The sequence below is a fragment of the Magnolia sinica genome, chromosome 18 (assembly GCF_029962835.1).
Source record: "Magnolia sinica isolate HGM2019 chromosome 18, MsV1, whole genome shotgun sequence".
NCBI classification, from domain to species: domain Eukaryota; kingdom Viridiplantae; phylum Streptophyta; class Magnoliopsida; order Magnoliales; family Magnoliaceae; genus Magnolia; species Magnolia sinica.
In genome coordinates this window covers 13,745,835-13,769,037 of record NC_080590.1, presented here as the reverse complement: position 1 = coordinate 13,769,037, position 23,203 = coordinate 13,745,835, and the positions used below count along the sequence as shown (strand labels likewise).

The window sequence follows — 23,203 nt, the reverse complement described above, 5'->3', positions numbered from 1 at the left end:
CCAAAACTCTTACTGGGTCACATCAGAGGAAACAGCGAGGATGAAAATGCCCATCATTAAAACCCTCATGAAGTAAACCGTGATATTTATATACCATCCAAACTGTTTGTAAAGTGATTCCATTTGGGATGAAGCTTGATTACAAAAATAAACCTAATTCAAAATTCATGTAGCTCCTAAGAAGGTTTCAATGGAGGGCACTTGTCCCTGTTTTTTCTATGGTGTGGCCTACTTGAGTTTCGGATCTATCATTTTTGGGTTCATACCCTAAAAGTGGATGGATGGAGTGGATAAGAAGACATCATGGTAGGCCCCACAGAGCTTAGGGTTCGTTTGGCACCGTGGATTGGAGGGGATTGGAGGGGGTTTCAAATCCCGCTGATTGTTTGGCAGCACAAAGTAACTGGGGGTTTCAAATCCCCTTGGTTGGAAGGGATTGGACGGGATTTGAGGAGGTTTCAAATCTCCTGTTGTTAATCAACGGTGAGAGCTTGGATTACACCTAAAATCATTTCAATAGTTGCATGTGTAACATGTGTCACTATAAACTATCATTCTATTGGGCACATGACCCACTAATGATGATCAGCACCGTCCAAACATTGTCTATATTAATCAACGATTAAAAATCGATGGTGAGTCACTCAGACATGATCTTGTGCTTGCAATCCATTTGAGACTTGGAATTTCATCATTTTCAGGCAAAGCATATATTTCAGCGGGCTTATCACAACCATAGTGTCAAAAATTATATATCTCACTAATTAGGGGTATTAAAGTTGATTTAGTAATTAAATTCAAAGCTCTGTAAATATACCATGCATGGGTATTTTTGAATTAAAGTTGATTCACACTCCAGGGTGCCAAACACACAGGAAGGATTGCCAATCCAGGGGGTTTCCAATCCTAGGGTTTGGTATTCAGAGGGTTCCAAATCCACGCTCCCAAACAGGCACTTAGGGTTGCCAGGGATTCTTATGACCTTAGGTTTCTGGCAACGTCACCCCCAGGTCACATCCTAGCACAATCTTTTTATGTTTTTTGTCTTTGTTTTTTTCCTTATATTGAAGGGAATACATTTAAGGGAAGAAGAAAGACCAAAAAAGACGAACCCCAATTGAAAACATGGACAGTTCACTCCCATTACTGTATGCTAAATCCATGACCTTCTGTTGGATGGATGAAGTAGATATAATACACATCATGGTAGGTCCCAGACGCTTAGGGTTGCAAGGGATTCTTGTACCTTGGGTTGGAGGCAAGAAGCGTCCAGATCACAGTCCGGCACAATCATTTTTTTTTCTTTTTCTTTTTATGACGGACAAGAAACTGAAAAAGAGAGAACAACAAAATAAGGGGAAAGACCATCCCCGGCAGTTCCCTCACTGTGTGCTAAATCCATGACCTTCTGTCCTCATACCCAACAATCAGGAGCAGAAAACAACGATGCTCGACTGCTCTTCAAATTCTCTGCGCCGTTCAGTAGAAAAGCCAGTCTCCAAAACTCCAACGATTACCAACCTCTTTAAGGGAACCCTCGTCCAGTAACCATCCTATCATGGATCACATGATCATGGAGACTCCCATAGCATAAACTATAGAATAGAAAAAATTAAATAAAAATAAATCAATCAATCAACCTGAGTGATCCATCGTTTTGACTTTTGAGTAATATTTCCATCACTGTCCAAGGTTAGCTGGACATTGATGGAAATATTATTATTCGGTGCGGATCAAACCAGAAAATAGCCATTAAATCTATCAACGAAAATTCTGATAACATGCACATAAATAACCCCGAACGCATCTTCTATCATTACATCAATCTAGGAAAGCATGCAATTCATTCCCTGCATGGAAGTATATTTGCGTGTGAAAACAAATCCTGAAACTCGTTTACACAACTCCACAAGTGCAGAGTCTCACAGATCTGGTAAACATTAATTTATATCCAGCAGCCAACAAGGTTATGATGACTGTCTTCACAGTCATGAATAGTGAGTCAAGCGTTTATGAAGTACCAAAATGCATTCCACCTCAGGTGACCACCTCCCCGAATGCACTGAACCATGTCCCGCTTGCATGATCATGAGATCCAAGTCCAAATTAGGATGATGAAATCTTTATCCTCCCAACCGCTCCCTAACAGGTCACAAAGGGGTCTTATCTAGAAAATCGCAAGGATCAGGTAATGGAATCAGCAGCAGTTCAAATGATAGACCCAATTGGGAATCACCGAACTCATGATTTACTTTTCAACTCCCCAGAGCATTTCGTTGATTACTAAGTCCTCCCTTCTCTTTGTTTTGACTAGGTATCCACCATAAGTCTCATTCTTGTCTATAAACCTCATCACTAACATTAGGCTATGCCATCCTAAGGGGTGCTGCTAGATGGAAGGATCGTATCAATGCCCCTGAATGATGTATCCATGCTGCCCCGACTCCAAACTTGATGTTTGTTAACTACGCGGGACACTTCCAAACTTTTTCTTATCAAACCTCCGCTGCCCTTACCAGGCAGTTTTCATTATGTGTAAACCATGGTTCTAACTGCAAAATCAGAAAATTTAAGTCTCATCCTATATCCTTCTATTGGCCAAAGTAACAAGCCAGAGATATGCGGACTCGAACCATTGCCGTCTGCCCCTGAGAAAACCACCACCTCCTGATCATGTAATACAAGGCCATGCAGAATCATCACATGTTTTTCCATTGTTTTTTGCATACCATGTTTTCCAATGGTTGTAATACTTTGGCTTTGAACCGTTCATGGTCGTCTATTAAGGATTTTCATCGCGGGAATATGCCACATGTACAGTAAAGAAAAGAGGAGGGGGTTGCGTATGTTTAAGCACAGGCAATGTTTTCAGAGTAGGAACAATGATTGGGCACTATTTGATGGTGACCCCCACCATAATTAGGTTGCAATCCATGCATACAGAAGCTCAAGGCCAGTAAATGTCACCACCCGCAGGTCCCGCACTATGAGGGCAACAATGTGGTAATAATTATTCTTGACATAGCATCAGACAACATTTTGAGTTTTACCCTGGGCTTACATAACACATCATTCCAAACGACAGCAACCTGTAGGCCTAGAACTCAAGAAGGCTTCATCTAAATAAAATCCAGACCCTTGAAAAAGTGGCCATATACTTGGTTCCGTCCATGCATGCAAATTATACAAAGAAGGGTAGCAGCCATGAAAACCAACTTCCAATCATGTGAATGCGCATGTCAAACTACCTACCTCAAACATAAATAAACTGGCACCAGCATAATCTCTTGATCTTTGATGCTGCTACCTGGGTCCTCCAAATTTGCTCATCATCTTAGTAATGATAGGGGCCACCTTAGGATTTGATTGGTGCTTTGCAAAATTGGCAGGGTTCTTCATCACTGCAGCGCCATGAAGCAAGAAGAGAATAATAAGTTCTATGAGCGCATTGAAGATTCTCTTTTAAATCTATGCATTGTAGAACTTTCAAAGCAAGTACACAAGCTCTATATAACACTTACTGAATAATTCAAAAAATCAATAAAATATGGGAATTGTAAGCATCAGAGACTTTCAATCACGACGATATGGCAATGTGATAGGGGCAAACATTGTTCACTCCTTCAGCAAGAGAATTGGCTAGAATATTCATGGAGGCCTAGCCTACCAAACGAATCCCAATCTCATAGATTATATAAGCTAATCATCAGGGTATTCTTTCTTCTACTTTTTTACTTTTATTTTAATTTTATTATTACTTTTGATGAATAGCAGGGTACTCCTTATACCCATGATATGGTATTCAGATCTCCCAACAACAAATGAGTTAAATGATCAGACATATTTGCTAACATACATACCCAAATCATTGGTCCTAAGAAAATAAATAAATAAGCACCATAATCAAGCATGTATATTGTCTTGTCAATCTTTCCTGCTGTTTATAAAGCTACGTATCTGACCGCTCAAAGGGAGCTTGCAGTAAATGTAACACATGCAACCTTCGTTGAATAGGTAGGTTCACCAGATATAAAATAAAAACAATGTATCTAAAGGAGGACCATCGGCCTGGCCACACCCCACCTTTTTTTTTTTTAAAGGCTGGCCCCACCCCACCTTTTGTTTCTCTTCCTTCCACATTCCTCTTTCCTCCATGTGAATATATGCACCCTAATGAATGATCGGCATCCTTGATGTCTGATCCGTACTAATATATGAAAAAAACTTATCTAACCATCCAAAATATGGTTTACAGCCAAATGGGTGATCGACCCCCTCGATGGAAACATCATAAGCATAACGCACAATCAGACCAACCATATACATGATGTGGACACTCAACATCCTATGATTGCACAAGGCATGAAGTGAAGAGGCAAGATATTTGAGTTGGAAAGAAAGATTGTTAGTGTCGGTTTCAAAACGTTTTCCAGTATAAAAGGGGAGTGGAAGTCCAAAGGGCAATTCAAAGTGCAAGTGGTACCCATAGTTATCAAAATCCTATGATTTAAGATTTAAGTTGAATCTTCGGAAAAACATTGTGAATCCAGTGTTGTCATATGCAATTGCATATGCGATTTGGGAGCATAGATCGCATATGCCATAATGGCATATGCAGTTTTATGACCAGTAGGCACTATGCCATGGCATATGCGATTATGCGATGGCAAATGCAACTATGCCATGTCATACGCGATAATTTATGCGATTATGCAAAATCACTTATGCGAAGAAAAAATGAATTATTTTTGGAAGGTGGTGTGATGGCATATGCGATTATGCGATCGCATGTGCACACAGGCCCCTTGGGTTGCACATAATCGCCGATGCTATTTGACAACAATGTGTGAATCCCTTTTTAGATGAATCCTACAATTCTGTAATTTAAATCCTACAATTTACGGCTCAAGTACCGATTTATGCGGGTTCAAAGTGCAAGTGGTATCCATCGTTATCAAAATCCTAAGATTTAAGTCGAATCTTAGGAAAAACGATTTGAATCCCTTTTTAGATGAATCCTATGATCCTGTAATTTGAATCCTACAATTTATGATTCAAATTATACCTGTCTACTTCTTTTTGAAAGTTAATTTGAATTCATTTGATCTTTCTAAATTGGCAGGGGCTTCCTTTAAAACAGGCCAGCTTCTCGAGATCAACAAGCAGTCACCTTGCCTGCTCCCATGAGATGTGCTTGCCACTCTAAAGAGTCCCTCACATGGCACCATCATTTCCCCATCATTTCCAAATTTAAAAGAAACTACACCTGCGGTCAATCTGAATCAACATCCTTTTCAAGTCAAAAAACCGCTACGTCAATCCATAGCCATGTGGCAACATTCTCGCAACCTCAGCAAGTATCATTAGCCAAACTCAAGCATGTGGCACCTACATCACCTAAACCTACATTCCCCAACACCACATCACATGGCCAAATCCTCACCCACCTTGAGGGCTACCAACAATGACCATAGAGCGTGTAGCGTCTGCTTAACCAACATAAACATTTGTACTCTTCAAGTTATGGAACATTTTGATTGATGATTGAGGTGTTTCTAATCAATGCATTTTTTTTATTTTTAGAAAGGTAACAAAAATTTATAATAATAAAAAAAGCACCAACAAAGCACAAAAAGCTACAACACAAACATGAAGGAAATATTACAATTGTTAAGGGCCTTTAAGCAAGATGCCCACCCCACAACATCCAGCTTTACCCTTCTGACCACCTCTATAACCGAAGCAGACTTATTTTCAAAAAGTAAAAGCATGCTCACCGCTATAAAGAACGTTCCTTGAAATCCACACAAGAAATAAAATTACATCAACTTGGCAATCAGTATGGTCAGATGTCTATCATCAAGCTTGTCTACTGCAAAAACCCATATGACCAAACTTGTACAAGGTATTATGGTTTATAGTCTAGGCTATAGCATTCAAAGTAGAGAACTCACTCCACCATGGCTCTTGCAGCTTGATATAAGTTTGTTCTATATTGTAGAATGTAACTACACCTAGAGTGCATCCCCTAAATCTAATCAAAATCTAATCTTCAAAGTTAGGTTTCACCTTTTCAAACCACTTTGTATTCTTTAGGACCGTCCAAACCACCAAAACCTCAAAATAAATACTTGCACATCTTTCAAAACTATAAGCATGTCAGTCTCATAATATACATTTTGGGTCTTCGAGGGTCAATGAGACCCATTTTATATTCCTTTCTGTTACAGGGTGATAAGGAAGACAATGATGGGCCCACTTCAGATTCACCTAATCTTACAGAATCTACAAGATAAAGCATTTCAAAATTTATGTTGTGGCTAATCCTTACTCATGGTAAACCATTGTAAATTCTCTTTAAATAGTAGATATGATAGCTCTAATGTTTGGGTTGTATGAGATAGAAATTCTCCCTTTCTTTCAAAATTTTCTTGGCATCAAAGCACACTTAGACTTGCATCTCCAATCCAGGGTGTGCCGAATCGGTTACGTATCGGCCGTATCGGCCGATACATAACGGTAACGGTGCGAACCGTTACCCGTTTCGGGGCCGTATCGGCCGATACGATTTTTTGTACCCGTATCGGCCGATACGGGCCCGTTACGGGGTGTAACAGCCGTAACGGGCCGTTACGGGCCCGTAACCCGTAACGGGCCCGAAACGGTAACTTTTTTTTTTTTCATTTTTAGCTCGTTTTTTGCTGTTTTTTTGAAACCTTTTGCTTCCAAACTGTTTTTCACTCCTTCTACTACTAATTTTGACCAACCTTAGCTAGGTATTTGAGATAAAAACACATTATATCACAAATTTTTTTGAATCAAAGCTCGGTGGGCCATTTTTCAGAAATTCGTCAAAAATAGGTATTTATACTTTTTTTAATATGTTTTGCTGTTTTAATCATGTCATATGATGTGTTAATCATAGTAGAACATGTTAATGTACATTTTACAGATTTGGGGTGCCATTTTATATTTTTTTAATATTTTTTTCTATTTACGCATGAATTTTGGCCCCTTTTTTTAAAATTCGAAAAATCAAATTTTAATGGTTGTTTTGCTGTTTTAATCATGCCATTTGATGTGTTAATCATAGTAGAACATGTTAATGTGCATTTTACAGATTTGGGGTGCCATTTTATATTTTTTAATATTTTTTTCTATTTACGCATTTATTTTGGCCCATTTTTTTAAAATTCGAAAAATCATTTTTTAATGTTTCTTTTGCTGTTTTAATGACTTCATATGATGTGTTAATCATAGTAGAACATGTTAATGTGCATTTTACAGATTTGGGGTGCCATTTTATATTTTTTTAATATTTTTTTCTATTTACGCATTTATTTTGGCCCTTTTTTTGAAAATTCGAAAAATCATTTTTTAATGATTCTTTTGCTGTTTTAATGACATCATATGATGTGTTAATCATAGTAGAACATGTTAATGTGCATTTTACAGATTTGGGGTGCCATTTTATATATTTTTATATTTTTTTCTATGTACGCATTTATTTTGGCCCTTTTTTTGAAAATTCGAAAAATCATTTTTTAATGATTCTTTTGCTGTTTTAATGACATCATATGATGTGTTAATCATAGTAGAACATGTTAATGTGCATTTTACAGATTTGGGGTGCCATTTTATATTTTTTAATATTTTTTTCTATTTACGCATTTATTTTGGCCCGTTTTTTGAAAATTCAAAAAATCATTTTTAATGATTCTTTTGCTGTTTTAATGATGTCATATGATGTGTTAATCATAGTAGAACATGTTAATGTGCAATTTACATATTTGGGGTGCCATTTTATATTTTTTTAATATTTTTTTCTATTTACGCATTTATTTCGCCCTTTTTTGAAAATTCGAAAAATCATTTTTTAATGATTCTTTTGCTGTTTTAATGATGTCATATGATGTGTTAATCATAGTAGAACATGTTAATGTGCATTTTACATATTTGGGGTGCCATTTTATATTTTTTTTATATATTTTTTCTATTTACGCATGAATTTTGGCCCTCAAAAATAATTGCAAACACCTAAATGTAAGATATTTTCATATTACAGTCATTCTAATATATCTATCATTGATAGTAGATAGTTAGAAAATTAAATATATGAATTTTGTAGTCAAATTCAGGTTATCTGGTTCATAAATTCATCAGATAGTCCGATACAACTTCTCACCAAAGAGTGGACCGTTACACCACCATAAACATGTTCCAATTTATAAATGAATGCATATTTGGAATGCTTAGAATATTCCGGATTTAATCCATATTTTTTCATATTTTTTTGACAAAAAAAAAATTTTGCACCGTTACGGGCCGTTACGCCCCCGTATCCGTATCGGTTTTGGAGGTCACCGTTACGCCAACCGATACCGATACGGGATACCTTGCTCCAATCCCTTTCGGCTATCCTCTTTTATAAATAAATAAACCCTTAAAAGGAGCATTTTCTCTCCAATTAACCATGCTACCTTGGATCTATGTGAACCCCACTCTCCAAAAAAGTAGTCCTCTAGTCTGTGGACCCCACACACCTCTCAAAATTCTCTCCCCAATCCCCATATTCAAACACCACTCCCCACACTTTTCTCTAGCTCCACACATTTCTCTTCCTAGCATATTTTTCACCTAAACTAGCACATACCCTCATTGATCTACTTCTCGTTGACCTTCGGAGTTTTAGGATCATCATCATCATCTCCATCTTTTGTTCGATCTCACATCTCTACCCGTGTTTCCACCGGTCAAGTACACAAACTACCATTTTACCTGCTCTGTTGCTGACACACACACACCCCAACCACCTTTCAGAGTCCACATTTCATCTCCACTACTCTGCTACTCATATCCACCACCACTACCTGCACTCCACCAGCCAGTCACTTGCCATTCACAAATGATCGCTCGCACCTTGCAAGATCGTTAGACCGTTCCTCGGTGCTGCACCCACCACTGCCTGCAAGTGCAAGCACACTGGTCATTGATCACCTGCAGTCTGCACATCTCAACACCACCACTGGAATTACACCCACCATTCTCATTTCCACGTCTCTAATCTAATCTTCAGTGAAATTGGGACCACAATTATCAGGTGTGGCTAGGGGTGTACACCAAGTCAAACCGAGTTGAGCTGGCCTTAGCTCGACTCGGCTCAGACACTAGCTGACCCCAGGTTGAACTCGGCTCGGCTCAGTCCTCCAGCCTGACTGGCCAGCTTGGCTCGGTCCTCGAGCCGGTCGGGCCAGTTCGAGCCGAGTTCGAGCCTCTACAGCATTTTCACAAACACATGCAGTGCACTTTCAATTTCTCATTGTATGTAAAACAGCAGTAGCTGTTTAAAAGTATTTCATCAAACACCTTATAGGCAACATCAAAACCAAGGAAAAATGGTAATTGTTTCAAATACATACCTTCCTTGCCACTAGCTGACACTTTGTTGAGTCATTTCATCAAACACTTGGTGATCAACATCAATATCAAAGTAACCGAGTCACCGAACTAGTTCGATCCAAGTTCAATTTGAGTTGGGGTTCAATCTGAGTCGAGTCGAGCTCGGGCAAGCTCGAACTCGGTTCGAAATTTTTTCGAGCTCAAAAAATCAGCTCGACTCGGCTCGAACTCAGCTTCGAACTGAGTTGAATAAAGCTTTTTCGAGTCGAGTCAAGCCAGCTAACAGAGCTAACTCGGTTCGTGTACACCCCTAGGTGTGGCGGTCGCAATTTCTCATCTAACAAAGTCAACATATGCCCAACTAGCTTTATGGATGCTAGTAATGATTGTCCCTAGCAATTCCTCCGTGTCCCATATAGTAAAATCAATGATTTCGTTAAGCCTCGCTTCACTGAATGGTATACAAAAGATCAAAATCTTCCAAGTTGGATAAATGCCACCCTTTCTAATTATGTACTTACCCTTGTTTTTGGCTTGCCCTCTTCACATGCTGCTTAGAGCCTTGAACTGCCCTCAACATCATTTTGCTTCTCAACCACGCCCATATATTTATCTAAAATCACTATTGCAAACTATGACAGAATGGTAGTTCCTTTGTATCAGACTACTTGCAGAAAATAAAAGTATTTGAGAAGTTTAGCCATTGTGGTAAAACCTGTTTATAATGTTGATCCCATTCTTTTGTATATCATTCAGTTAGGCAGGGATTAACAGAATCAGTAACTTTATGATCTACTGTATGAGGAATTGCTCAAGTCAAGAATCAGCACCATCCACAAAATTGAGCAAATGATGCCTCTGCAAGGCAAGAAGAAATTGTGATCAGCCACAATAGACAGTTGTGTTGTCCCAATTAAACTGAGATTATATTAGACATGTCCAAAGTGACAAAGGCGGGAGTAATACTATTGGTGATGTTGAGATGGATAGATGTCAAAAGAGGCCGTTGTTAGGAGAGAGGAGTAATGTAGAAGACAACACCTCTCTGTGTGAGAGGAGCACCAGGAATGGAGCAAATAGCAGCAGTTGATGGAGAAAAATTGACCACAACAATCCGACAAACAAAGGATGACAAATGATGGCAGGCAGTGTCGAGGGACAATTGTGCGAGCACCATGAGAATGATCATGGACGTTCACAGTCGGGCAACGAGTGGTGTGCAGCAGGTGATCAGCAAACAGCACGCAACATTGGACGGTGGAGGGTGTGGGCAATGTGCACTTGTGTAGAGTAGCGGAGGTCAACAAGCGAGTGGCATGCGATGGATGTGACTGGCAAAGGGACAATAGAGATGACACGAAGGTTGTAACTTGGGTTTGGGTCAACCCAAGTTCAAATTGGGTTGTGTTGAGTTGTTAAGGCCCTTTGCTTGGCTTCGGCTTGGAAAACGCCGACCCAATTTGAATTTGGGTTAGGTTTGAGTTGAGCAAATTCGAGTCGAGTTAGATCGAGTTGGGAATAATCACATGTTTTGGGTTGGGTTGAGTTAGGTTGTTTGGCTTGTGTTGGATCAAGTATAAAGAAATTAGGGGTCCTCTTTAGGTCGGGTTGGGCTTGGGTTGACCCTCAACCCAACCCAACTTGCCCAAGTTGTGCCCTTAGATGATATGCGGGCTGCTGTGAAAGTCGGCGGGAATGCTTATGGTTGTGGCAAAGCAGACAGTGGGTAGTGAGTGTGGATTCGAACAGACTCTGGTAGAGATGCTGGATCGAGCGGAATAAAGAGATGGTAATGACAATTGTAACTTTGATGGTCTGTAGCGAATTAATGAGGGTGAATGCCGCTTCAGGTAAAGAATATGCATAAGAGAGGACCAAATGGAGAGAAAGGTGCAGGGAGTGAAGTGTTTGAGTTGGAGCTAAAGAAGAGGGAGAGAATTTTTGGAGGCGTGTGAGGTCCTCCTGCTAGAGGACAACTATTTTTTCTTTTTTTTTTGGAAGTTGGAGAGTGGTGCTTATGCAAATTGAAGGTTGCCTAGTTAAACAGATAGAAAAACTCTCTAGAGATTTTCTTTATAAAAGGGGATAGCAGAAAGGGATCTGAAACACAACCTACACGTGCCTTGATATCAAAAAAATAAAAATAAAAATAATTAAAAATTTTAAAAAAATGGAAGGAAAACAAGAAATCCTCTCATACACATCACACATGAAGAGCTACCGTATATACTTTCTAAAGAGAATTTACAATGGTTTACAACTCCTACCCTTAAGATAGGATTAACTACATTGGAAATTTTGAAATACATTAATCTTGTCAATTCTATAGGGTTAGGGGAATCTAAAGTGGGCCCATCATCACATTCCTCATCATTGGGGATGATAGTGATGGTTTGCACCATATTCGATATGTCTTCATTGAAGTGTCTAACACTGCTACCTGCTGGTGCACTCAAGCAACTAGGCAAAACCTAAGACCACCACAAAAAATAGTTTGTGCCTAAGTTTGATGTGTTAAAGATGGAGTTGAAGTAGAGAAGGTAGGCCATTTGAGGTACAAGGTGCAGGTATTAGAGGTAGGAGGGTGGGGGCCATTAGATGTTTATGCCTTACCTATTTCAGGGGAGAACATGGTAATGGAATTCAGAAAACAAAATTGTGTATTAAGGGAGGTAGGGATCTCCATATTTCAGGGGACAAGGATTATATTCCCTGTCAAATGGGGCTGAATATTTGCACAGAAACTTGCCAAAAGGATCAACAACAGAATTTGCTTATTCTGAATACCTGAAACACATGTTATGCCTTGCCTATCAGAATAGCCATTTGAGACTTATTCTTCTGATGGTGGCTAGACATGGTAGCCCTTTCTTCCAAAGAATCTGATAGGTAGTGACCCTTAGAATGTGACAGGCTCTATTATCCATAAGGTTTGAACTGGACTGCAGCTCAGGAAATCATGGACTTGCTAAAAATGTTAAATTGACATGTGTTTCAGGTATTCAGAATTAGCAAATTCTGTTGCTGATCCTTCTGGCAAGTTTCTGTGCAAATATTCAGCCCCATTTGACAGGGAATATAAACCTTGTCCCCTGAAATATGGAGATCCCTACCTCCCTTAATACACAATTTTGTTTTCTGAATTCCATTACATGTGTTTCAGGAAATAGGCGCTCACTATGGTAATCCCCAATACTCGTGTAATGTGTATGAAAGATGCAGAGTCTATTTTATCCACTGGTCTTTTGCTAGAGGGGTGTGTGCGAATTTCCTTGATGCTATTGAAATATTGTGGATGATGCCAAGGGTCCATTGAAGACCTTCTAGCATGGCATGGGAGTGGAGTCAAAGAAAGGGCGGAAGGTGATTTAGAGGTTAGTTCTTCTAGCAGGAGTTGGGATTTGTGGAGGGAGAAGAATAATCGGTGCTACCAAAATAGGAGTTGGTCAGTGGTGGTGGTCTTTAAAAGGGCTAAGTTTGATGTATTAGGCTGGGTTTCCTGTAAAAGTCCCTCAATAAGTATGCTTTTACTTCTCTGGTTTAGCCCTCACAGTTGTATTCTGCCTTTGAGTTCCTCATTGGCTTTGCTTCTAATACATTTTCATTATCCTTAAAAATATACTATGTTTTCTCCTCTTGTTGAATCTCTACAGCAACTGAAAATTAACATAAAATACACAATAGGCAAAACCTAAATAACAATTTTCAACAAATATGAAAAATAGGAGTAAGAAATATACCATCCTGAAGAGCTGCCATAACCTCTGGATCTTTGAATGCAGCCATCAATTCAGGGTCCTGTCTCAATTAAAAAGAGGCACTATTCAATCAGAAACACAGCTACCAGCTAGGGAACAACATCAGAACATTCCTATCAACAACACTTCCAGTCATATAAATTAGCATGAATTCCATAAAACCAAAGACTTACATTTAGAATATTGCTCATATCAATATTTCCTGGTCCTCCTGATGCGCCAGGGAAACCTCCAGGCATTCCACCAGGCATACCACCAGGGAAGCCTCCGGGCATTCCCCCAGGGAATGAACCAGGCATGCCTCCAGATGCTCTACTTGAAGATGACTGCTCTTGCTTTTTGGCCTTTTCATAAGCAGCCTACATTAAGGTCATGAAACAGTCTGCATTAGTTGTTTGTGAAAGTAGGATCACATTGTTACAGATTATGACAGATGTGTGGCATGATGCCCCTTTTCAATCAACAACAGTACAGGCAGGGCCGACCCCTGGTGATTTAGAGAACATTTGGTGCGTTCATGCTGCTCCACCAAAGTTTCCATGCAAGCAATTTCAATCAAAAGCTGGGCACAACATATAAAGTTATGGGCAGAGCAAAATGCTCAAATCAGACATTTGTTTCATCACTAATACAACATAAATCACCTGAGCTTCAGCTCGGCGGCGTTGCCTCTCGCGCTCAATTTTCTTTTCTTCTCTCTCTTTCCGCAAACGTTCATACTTCCGACGATGATCTTCGATCTTGCGTGCATTGGGTTCAACCTGCATGAACCACATTGTAATAAGATGCGGCAATAAATTCATGTGTGGGTTGCTTGCTGCTTTGCACATAATAGAGGACACATGTACCTTCTTAAGTACAGAACCGAGCTCCTCGTCAAAATCAATTTTCGATGCTTGATGCAGATCCTTCGCAGCCTCTTCCCACTTTCCAAGAATTGCAAGGGCCATGCCACGGGTTTTATAGCCTTTTGCAGAATCAGGGTTGATCTGAAAGAAACTTTAATTTAAAAATGCAAGCTCCACGCTCTTGAAAAATAAAAGCATTTTGCAAAAGATAAATCTCCATAACTTCAAAACATGAAAACAGTTTTGACTTTGGAAAAGATGCGACACCTCTGCAATGAATTTATCTACAGGCCAAAACTATGCATTTCTGCGACCAGAATGTCTGTAAATGCACGTATATATCTGTGTTGGTATGTCAACTGGCAGGCTATGATATCATGCATACATTCAATATGAATGAACAAATGTATGCCAGCACAATGTCAGTACACATCTATGCATACGTCATGTGCCTGAAGACAGAAAAGGGTCAATCATAATTAGACACGAGGGGAACAAGTTACTTTATTGTTGCATAGAAGGCAATTCATGTGCACAAAATGCATGCATCTTGAGCTAGTATCAATTGCATGCAAGTTTGTCAGTTGCTATTAGAACAATAAAACATAAGATATTAACATATTAAATGGTATTGATATGATTTGGAGACACAAACTTACCTCTAAAGCTGCATTTGCATCTCGAATTGCAGCATTGGGCTTCTTCATTTTGATGTATACACTGGCTGCATTATCATTGAATGGAATGTGGAATGGTAGGCAGTGGGGAAATGTAAAATCCCTAATAAACCATCAAAATGCTCAGAAATCATGGATCAAGTTTTACCTCTAGTTGCATACATAATTGCCGATGTTGGGTTGAGCAAAATTGCTTCTGTAAGATGCTCAATAGCCTCATCTAAGTTACCTGATAATACAGAATCATGAGATCCACAATATCCAGCGTTAGAATGTGATTCGGTAACATACCTTGTGAAATAGCTTCCATGGCTTTCCCTTTGGCTGCTTGAGAAGCATCGCGGCTTTCTTCAGTTACCTCAGAAGAAGGATCTCCCATCTTCAGGGAAGAATAAATAATAAAAAACAGCATGAAGAAATAAATACTTGATATTCAAGCCTGTGTTAAATAAATGAGCCCATAAAAGTGCTCCGAAAATATTTGAGATTCAAAGCAAATAATCCATTAAAATCACCTTCTGTGGAGGATCATTGTCAGCTTCTACAATGTCGCCCTCAAGCTCAATATCAGATTCAACAATATCACCATCAGAGTCATGTTCCTCTGCGGCATTAGTGGTTCCGTGAGCATGAGAATCCTCATCATCAAGATCACACATCTCATCATCACTTTCATCCACCATTGGCTTCTGGAATACAGCATGCAGTCAGTTCCACCAAGTAGAAAGAAAGAAAACTGACAACATGTTCAAATAGTTGTCTTGATAATAATAGCAAGGCCCTTTAAGAGTGGATAAACACTTCAGCATGTATACATAAAGCTTGCTGTAACCTATAAGCAGCAATTTCACAAAGATATTTCAACAAACAGTTAGATGTGAGAAGCGCAGCAAGATAGCGTCCCTTAAGTAATCTCCGTCATGTTGTGTCAATATGGATACGATAATGCCAGATACTACATGGATGTTTAGTAAGATACAATACTAATATTATCTGACTGCACTAGTTCATCCTTTTCTAATCTACCAATACTTTAGCCATGGCATCAAAGTATCAGAGGGATACCATGTACTAGATTTGAGTAGTCGTAATCCTGCTTTCCATGTATGTGTCTGAGCCCATGGCTGGGCATCATGGCTAAGAACTAATTTTCGAAATGCAAAACCAGCAACAGCAGCTTGCTTCCTCACTAATTTATGACCATGCCTCCATGGGCTGTGCCAAGGCCAACCCAAAAAAAGAACAAGTCTGGCCCATTGACAGCCTCTATGACTACAGGAATACACCAGTCACTTTGAGAATGGATTGTGTACAAGCAGGCTAACTGATGCCATAAATCCATTCAAAAAATTTAGGCCGAGCCAATCTATACTTAATGGAATCACCATAACAAGGCCACGTAACAAAAAATAAACGTAAAAAATAGAGGCAACTCAAATATGGTGCATGCTGGTTGTCATTCATGAAATTGATATTAGTGGTTAAGATCCTCCAACAATGAACATATACACAATATTTATGGTCTTCCTATGAAATTGCAGATACTGGGCTAATCAAAGTTTCAAAATCAATTCTCTAATTTTACTTTTTAATAGCAGTTGATATAAACAGCTCAGAATACTACAGCTTACAGCATCCAATATACGGTTAAGCTTAGCACCACGCCTATAGTAGCATGCACTGCTTATGCTTCCTTATCAATCCAAAACTCAGAACTCTTACTTGTACATATGTGCATGTATTTACAGTGTTTTAAATACTGGTAGCATGTCGCGTAGCATTCAGCCCTCTGTAGCACATAGCATAAGCTAAACAATAATTCTATTTTTTAAATTTAAAAATAGAAACAATATGATAAATAGTAAGAGAGAGATATATATATATATATATATGCCTAAAAGATTGTTCATATTTTCAAGTATAAGCATGTTCAAACGAATTATTAATTATCATTTATCAAAAGCCAATCCACATGTATAAAGCAAATTAAATCATTATCACATCAACAACTTTCTAAGCAAACCACTTTAATTAATAATGTCTAATTAAAACCACAAGTCATAAGTACGAAATGAAAATAAAATCCCACAGGTTGAGAGTATTAAGAACTAAATACAAAATACAATTACCATTTATAAAGAAAGCATAGCATATGCTACATGTGCTACACATATGATACGACCACTATAGCATTCACTACGGGGGATTTACGCTATTTGGTAACGTTATGTAGCATTGTAGTGCTATGGACGCTATTCAAAACACTACTAGAGGGTTTCCATTTCGAAATACATAGCAATGTGAATACTACTAGAGGGTTCCATTCTCTCCTGTTTGCATGTCTTCACTCCAGACTTAAATTCGGAAGATGCTCTTCGCTGGTCACTAGTGGGTTCAAGAATTTTCTCAATTAGATCTCTATATAAATTATTGTCTGCTCCGGTGAGTTCCTCTGCTTGCTGCCACACGGGTTCCATGCGATCGTATGGAGTTCCCCCGAAGGTGTGGCATCCGGATGGTTGGTGGGGCGGAATAGAGTTCTAATGGTTGACAACTTGAGAAAAAGAGGATTACTTCTCCCAAATGTGTCTTCTTTGTCTTAAGGTAGAGGAAATTGTAGATCATCTCTTCATCCATGGCTCTTTTTCCTCAGATATATGGTGGAGTGTGGTTCATCTAGCTGGAGTGTCATGGGTTATGACTTATGACCAACTCAATGGATCATCTCCTTTGTACATGACATGCGGATTCAAGAGGAGCACTAGGAAAAAGAAAATGGCGAGTCACTCTTTTGGCTGTCTTATGGGCTGTGTGGGCTGAAGGGAATAACCGTTGTTTCCGGAACCTGAGCTCTTCCTCGGTAGGGATGTTAGTCTTGTTTAGGGATTGAGCTTCGTGAGTTGGTTTGTTGGTTTATAGCCAGGTGAGGGACTGGTTGATTGTATTTTTTCCTCTTTTGTTTTTGTTTTGCTTTTAGTTTTCTATCTTTCCCAAAAATAGAAGAACATTAAAAAAAAAAAAAAATTTAAAAAGACAAATTTGTTGAAATTCAAAATAAGGGGTCATTTGTTTGCAAGGATTTTGGGGGAAATGGATAAGTGGATTCAAAATTCATTTCACCCCTTTTTAAGGATATTTGGCAGTAAGGATTTCAGATGAGTTAAAATCCTTTTTTTAAAAAAGGCCAATTTGGAATGCTCCCGAACTGGTCCTGCAAAATCTAAGGGCCCGTTTGTTTCGCCAATTTCTGTGATAACGTAACGTAAATAAGTCATTATTACTATTTCATAGTGTTTGTTTAAATAAGTTTATAACACATAAATCGAGGGTCAAATATATATATAATAGAAGATGGGTAAAGGAATTTGTAATCATTACATTTTTACATTGTAAAATTGTCATCTTTACAAGTTTACCTAGATAAAACAAACAATGTAAGCAATGCCATCATAGCAATCAAATGTAGCTGATCTCAACAGACAAGTAAAGCAATTTGTAATCATTACCAATTTCCTTCTACTATATTAATGTAATTGGTGGGGGAAAAAAAGGCACTAAAGATTTGAAATCCTCCTTTTGATATTCCATATGCACATGTCGTTGGTACACATGCACTAAAAAATTCTACAAGCGGCATAGGTTAGCAAAATCTAAACCACCTACAGTGTGAACCCCAATTGTCGGTAATCTACAGTTCCAAGATCATATTGGTTATGTTTGAAATTTTAAGACAGATAACATCATCGAATTCATTTTCATGTGAATATACATGATATAATTCTATTTCAAACCCGCATAGGGTTTGGGCAAATGGCTAGCGTTGTGGGTTTGCTCCTTGCAGACATGAGTTCAATTCCCCTCCCCAGGATTACCCAATGCATGTGGTTTGCAGGTGATTGCGTGCATCCACAAGAATTAATCCCACCTTAAAAAGGGGCAGGGACACCTTGTCGTCATGAAAAATAAAATAAGATAAAATAATTCTATTTCAAAATCCAAGCTACCTAAAACAATTTTTGGATCCACATGATTCAAAATCCAAGCTGCCAAACACACCTGAATGATTCAAAACCTCAAAGATTTAAAATCTTGGAGATTCTTAAATCCTAACACCCTGAAATCCACACTGCCAAACAACCCCTTATGAAAGGCTCGACTGGATCCAATTACAAAAGGGTCGCAATGTGTCTGATTGGTTTGAACTTGTTGTTGAATGATCTATGTGTTTTGGCTCGCCCTTGTGATTATGATCCCATGCCATTACAATGAAGCACTTCAGTGTAGAGATTGATAGATCGCCAATCATGTCAAAGCAAGCAATCTCTATTGAGGCAAATAAGGCATTAAAACAAAGTAATGACTCAATTGAGTTAGCTTTTGCTAACTAAGGATCCATTTTGAAAGAGCTCAACCCCGTATTTCCTATTACTTAAGCAGTCCCAACTCATTTCAACTTTTAAGGCGTGTTTGCTTTTCCCATTACAATGGTAAATGGCCGGAAATGGGTAATGATTACTTACTCCTATAATTGCATGGTGACATCACTTACATTTGACTGCAATGATGAGTATGCTACCATTGTTTGTTTTACCCAGACATAAGTGTAAAAATGATAGTTTTACAATGTACAAATATAATGATTACAATTTCCTTTACGTGTTTCCTTTACAAGTGTATTTTACTCTCGATTTATGAGCCGTAATTCTTGTTTAAACAAACACCATGAAATGATAATGATGGCTCATTTACTTTGCATTACCCAGGAAATTGGAAAACCAAAGACACCCTTGGAAATCTCTGTTTGGAAAGTGCAGAAATCCGATTCAGGAGCTTGCATCCATGAACCTACCTCAAATTATAGAGTGAGCTCAATGCGGATGGCAGCTAAATTGAGCGCACTTGCCATCCCCGCCGACTGCCAGTTTGGCTCAATGCAAATGTATTAAGATCCTAATACACTCCTTGTTCAGGAGCTTCACTGTGCCAACACATGTATGGATCCGAGCACACCCACACGCATGCTAGATCCAAACCGTCCATGAGATAGGCCCAATCGAGTAATCATGGTGGCCCACAAATCAGGGGCAGTCCGAACTCATCAGGTGTCCTGAACCCGCTTGATTTTCAGGCTAGGGGATATACAGGAAGGGCACCACACGATGAATGGATTCGATCTGGCACGTGTGTGCAATCCTGACACGTGCGGGTGATCCGTGAACTTCTTTTGATCAGAAGAATCACGATGATGTAACCTTTCCATTTTCAGACTCAAAACAACGAAATAAAAAATGAGAGAGAGAGAGGGAGAGAGAGAGAGATTACAGCATCGTGAGATCGAGGCGACTCTTCAGAACTGAAAGCGGAAGGAGGAAGCTTGGCACCGAGGCTGAAATGCGTTTTATCAGAAAATGAGAAAAATAAATAAACGGACTTAAGAAAGAAAAAGAGACGGAGCGTTTCTGTTTGGTTAGGATTCTGTCATTCTTATAAAACACACACAAAAAAAAAAAAAACCTCTCGAGATAGTCTCTGAAGAAGGAGATGGATGGATCTTTTAGTATGGACGGATTGGCTTTGCACTGCTCTACGAACAGCTTCAGTTGATTCACCTTCGCAGCATCCATCGTCTCTCTCTCTCCCCCTCCGGATGTTGTACGGACAGGTTGGATTTCGATCGGAAAATGGCAATGGAGGTTTTTGGGACTTGCTTGGACCCTCCGCTAGCTGCTTCTAGTAGCTTCTCTGGATAAAGACGGGAAGGGTTGTTGGCCCAGCGTTCACACGCACTCCTTTAAACGCGGAACACGTACCAGTCTGGCAAGTTCGTGGGACATCTGAACCGTTCATACCACGGTCCTCGATGACACAATGAGAATGATCACAAATACGAAAGATTCCCACATGGTGAATGGTGTGCGTGTATTTTGAATGTGAACGGCTTGCATCTTTACACTCTCCTTTTTTTCAATTGAGGATGGCCCACATGATGAGTGGACCCGCGTGAGTTTTTCAAAGAATCAGTTTCACGGTTGGAATCCACCTCATGCACTGCTTGGATGGCGAAGAGGGGTGCGAGTCTGACACGTGTGGTGATGTGAAGGTGCGCGTTGATACTTTGCGCGTGGGGCTACCGGACGCCCTAAAGATAGAGATGGGAAGGTTTGCTCGAATACATTTGGACGTATTGAAATACGATACGCAGAAAACTTCACCCGTTGAATCTGAATTTTCTTCCAATGATCCAAACCGTTGAATTGATAGGTCTCACCTTTTCTGGTAGATAAGTACAAATAAAATCTCCTGATAGGATAATTTCAATACTTTGATAAATTAGTTCTGTGCATTTGAACATGGACGACCAGATTAACCTTCGTATAATCAAACGATTAAAAGCGGCTCCCAATGTATCCAAATCCAATGAAATGTATCAAAATCCAACGGCTAAAGTCCCTAGCTATTACATTGTGGTACGTGGAAATGTTTTGGACGGTTACACAGGGAAGATTTTACGGTGGAGCACGGAAAAAACGTAATATTTTTGAGAGCTACCTTCCCCGTGGGACACGCGGCACAGTGTTGTTTTGATCAGGACCATCCATATACTTGAACCAGAATGGATGGCTTGCGTTGTATAAATAAAATCCAGGCAACAATTTTTCCATTACTTCTTCTATAATTACCCTGTTACTTGTTGGACGGTTAATTATTTCCGTCTTTGACCGTCACTTTAATGGCCATTGATCAGATGGACTCAGATTGGTGTAGCTAGGGCTGTCAATGGGCCGGGCCTGGGTAGGTCTTGACTCGGATTTCAAACTGTTTTGGGCTGGGCATTGAGCTTGGCTTATTTAAAATTTTAATTTTTTGAGCCCGAGCCCAGCCCATTGACACCCCTGGGCGTAGCACACATCAAGGACGTTAGGGCTCTCAACGGGCCTGAGTTGGTTTCGCTCGTAGGCTGAGCTGTTCAGACCAAACTTCACCTACCGGCTCTGTTTAAAATTATGATTTTGTGAGACTCCGGCCCAGCCCATTGACATGGACTGTTTGTCATTAAAAAGCTCTTTGAGCTTCACCATGATGTATGTCTTTTTAACCCAGCGATTCATCTATTTACAGAGGTTATTTTAAGGCATGAACACAAAAATAAGACAGATACAAATCTCAAGTGCATCACCCAAAATAGTGGTTATTGGATGGCTTGGATGTTATAAATATATCATTGGGCCCGTAAGAATTTTTTAATGATGAGTGTTCAATCAACACTGTTTCTTATTAAGTAGTCTAACTGAGATTCGGATCTATCTCATCTTTTTGGCTTCTGCCTTAAAATGAGTTGTCAGAATGAATGGACGATGTGGATAAAACACAAACATACGTGCAGCTCTACTACGATAGTTACCATGGTGGGTTGCATATATTGGATGCCTTGGATGTTAAAAACAAATAATGTGGGCTCTAGGAAATCCCTATCCACAATTTCTTCATTTTTTATTACTTTTTATTTTTATTAACCACTTCTCTCACGGTGGAATTGTCTGTGGCCCGTTTTAGGTAGGGTCTGAAATAAGCCAGCCCTGTGGGGTCCACCATATTGTATAAGAAATTCCCACTTAGCCCATCAGGCTAGAAATATTATTTGCATCATGCATGCAATATGTATTTCTGATTAAAAACTTAATATGGACCGCACCAACCAGGACAACGTAAATGTACTCCCAAAACTAGTGTGACCTGCTTGAGTTTTGTGCCGGGCTGGTTTTTTGCACATTCTATTTATTATTGTGAGTTACACCTGATGAATGGGTTTGATGAAAGAAATAAACAATAGTGCCCTGAAACACAAACCTCTTCTGGTGGCCCCAAATACAAACCTTCCTTGCTTTTTTTGCCTCAAGGCCTAACATCCATGAGAGAATATGATGATAGAATAAATTTTGCCCACACTGTTTGGCTAGTGGCTCAACACCAAGTTAGCTGGTGTCAAAGTTTTGTGAGCGCCATCACGAGGTATGTGTTTCATCCACACCGTCCAACCAATTTGCCAAATCATTTTAGGTAATAAGCCAAAAAATGAAGTAAATTCAAATCTTGGGTGTGAGTCTTTGCTTAATTATCTCAGGATTCAAACACGAGACTTTCTGCTCTAATACCACTAGAGGATGGTGTATCAATATATATCAAGGGACCTTAATTAATAGTACTTTCCCTTGTGTCTATATTCGTGAAGCTTTCTCATCCCCTACATGCATACATGATGGCTCAAATGTGAGATCAAAGCGACCCATCGGATGACTGTCACGTCTTAAATCATGCGGTTGCAAGTGAAGTCAATATATTTTTTTTCTTTTTATTTACTAGCTATTTACTCATTTATTAATAAGTTTTTACTAGATATCTATTTGATTGGAGTGTTTTGTTTTCTTCCTTATCTACATTTGTTAACTATTTATAAAAAATGAACATTAAACTAGAAAGATTTTTAGGTCATCATCCATACACACGAGAAAGAATTCCCACT

General features: G+C 39.2%; 1 protein-coding gene and 1 long non-coding RNA gene across 2 annotated transcripts; one reads left to right on the top strand and one right to left on the bottom strand.

Annotated features, from left to right (window-relative positions):
* The first annotated feature begins 2,713 nt into the window (after positions 1 to 2,713).
* LOC131232233 (uncharacterized) lies at positions 2,714 to 3,315 on the top strand. Its single transcript, XR_009164818.1, has 2 exons — positions 2,714 to 2,838; positions 2,958 to 3,315. It is a non-coding gene; the product is annotated as an uncharacterized LOC131232233 (long non-coding RNA).
* Positions 3,002 to 20,428, bottom strand: LOC131232232 (FAM10 family protein At4g22670-like). The gene is made up of 11 exons (XM_058228437.1): positions 20,197 to 20,428; positions 20,005 to 20,068; positions 15,198 to 15,371; positions 14,974 to 15,061; positions 14,831 to 14,911; positions 14,665 to 14,729; positions 14,006 to 14,146; positions 13,802 to 13,918; positions 13,331 to 13,516; positions 13,140 to 13,197; positions 3,002 to 3,401 (listed from the first exon to the last, which is right to left on the bottom strand). The coding sequence occupies exons 1-11, from the start codon at positions 20,304 to 20,306 to the stop codon at positions 3,304 to 3,306; spliced, it is 1,182 nt and encodes a 393-aa protein (XP_058084420.1). The 5' UTR covers positions 20,307 to 20,428; the 3' UTR covers positions 3,002 to 3,303.
* Between the last annotated feature and the right edge of the window lie 2,775 nt (positions 20,429 to 23,203).

Coding starts and splice junctions, on each gene's coding strand:
- LOC131232232 (XM_058228437.1), bottom strand. CDS start 20,306: ATGGATGCTGCGAAGGTGAATCAACTGAAGCTGTTCGTAGAGCAGTGC. Junction 14,147..14,664: donor ATGCAAATGCAGCTTTAGAG/GTAAGTTTGTGT, acceptor AGTTTCTTTCAG/ATCAACCCTGATTCTGCAAA. Junction 13,517..13,801: donor GCCGCCGAGCTGAAGCTCAG/GTGATTTATGTT, acceptor ACCTTAATGTAG/GCTGCTTATGAAAAGGCCAA.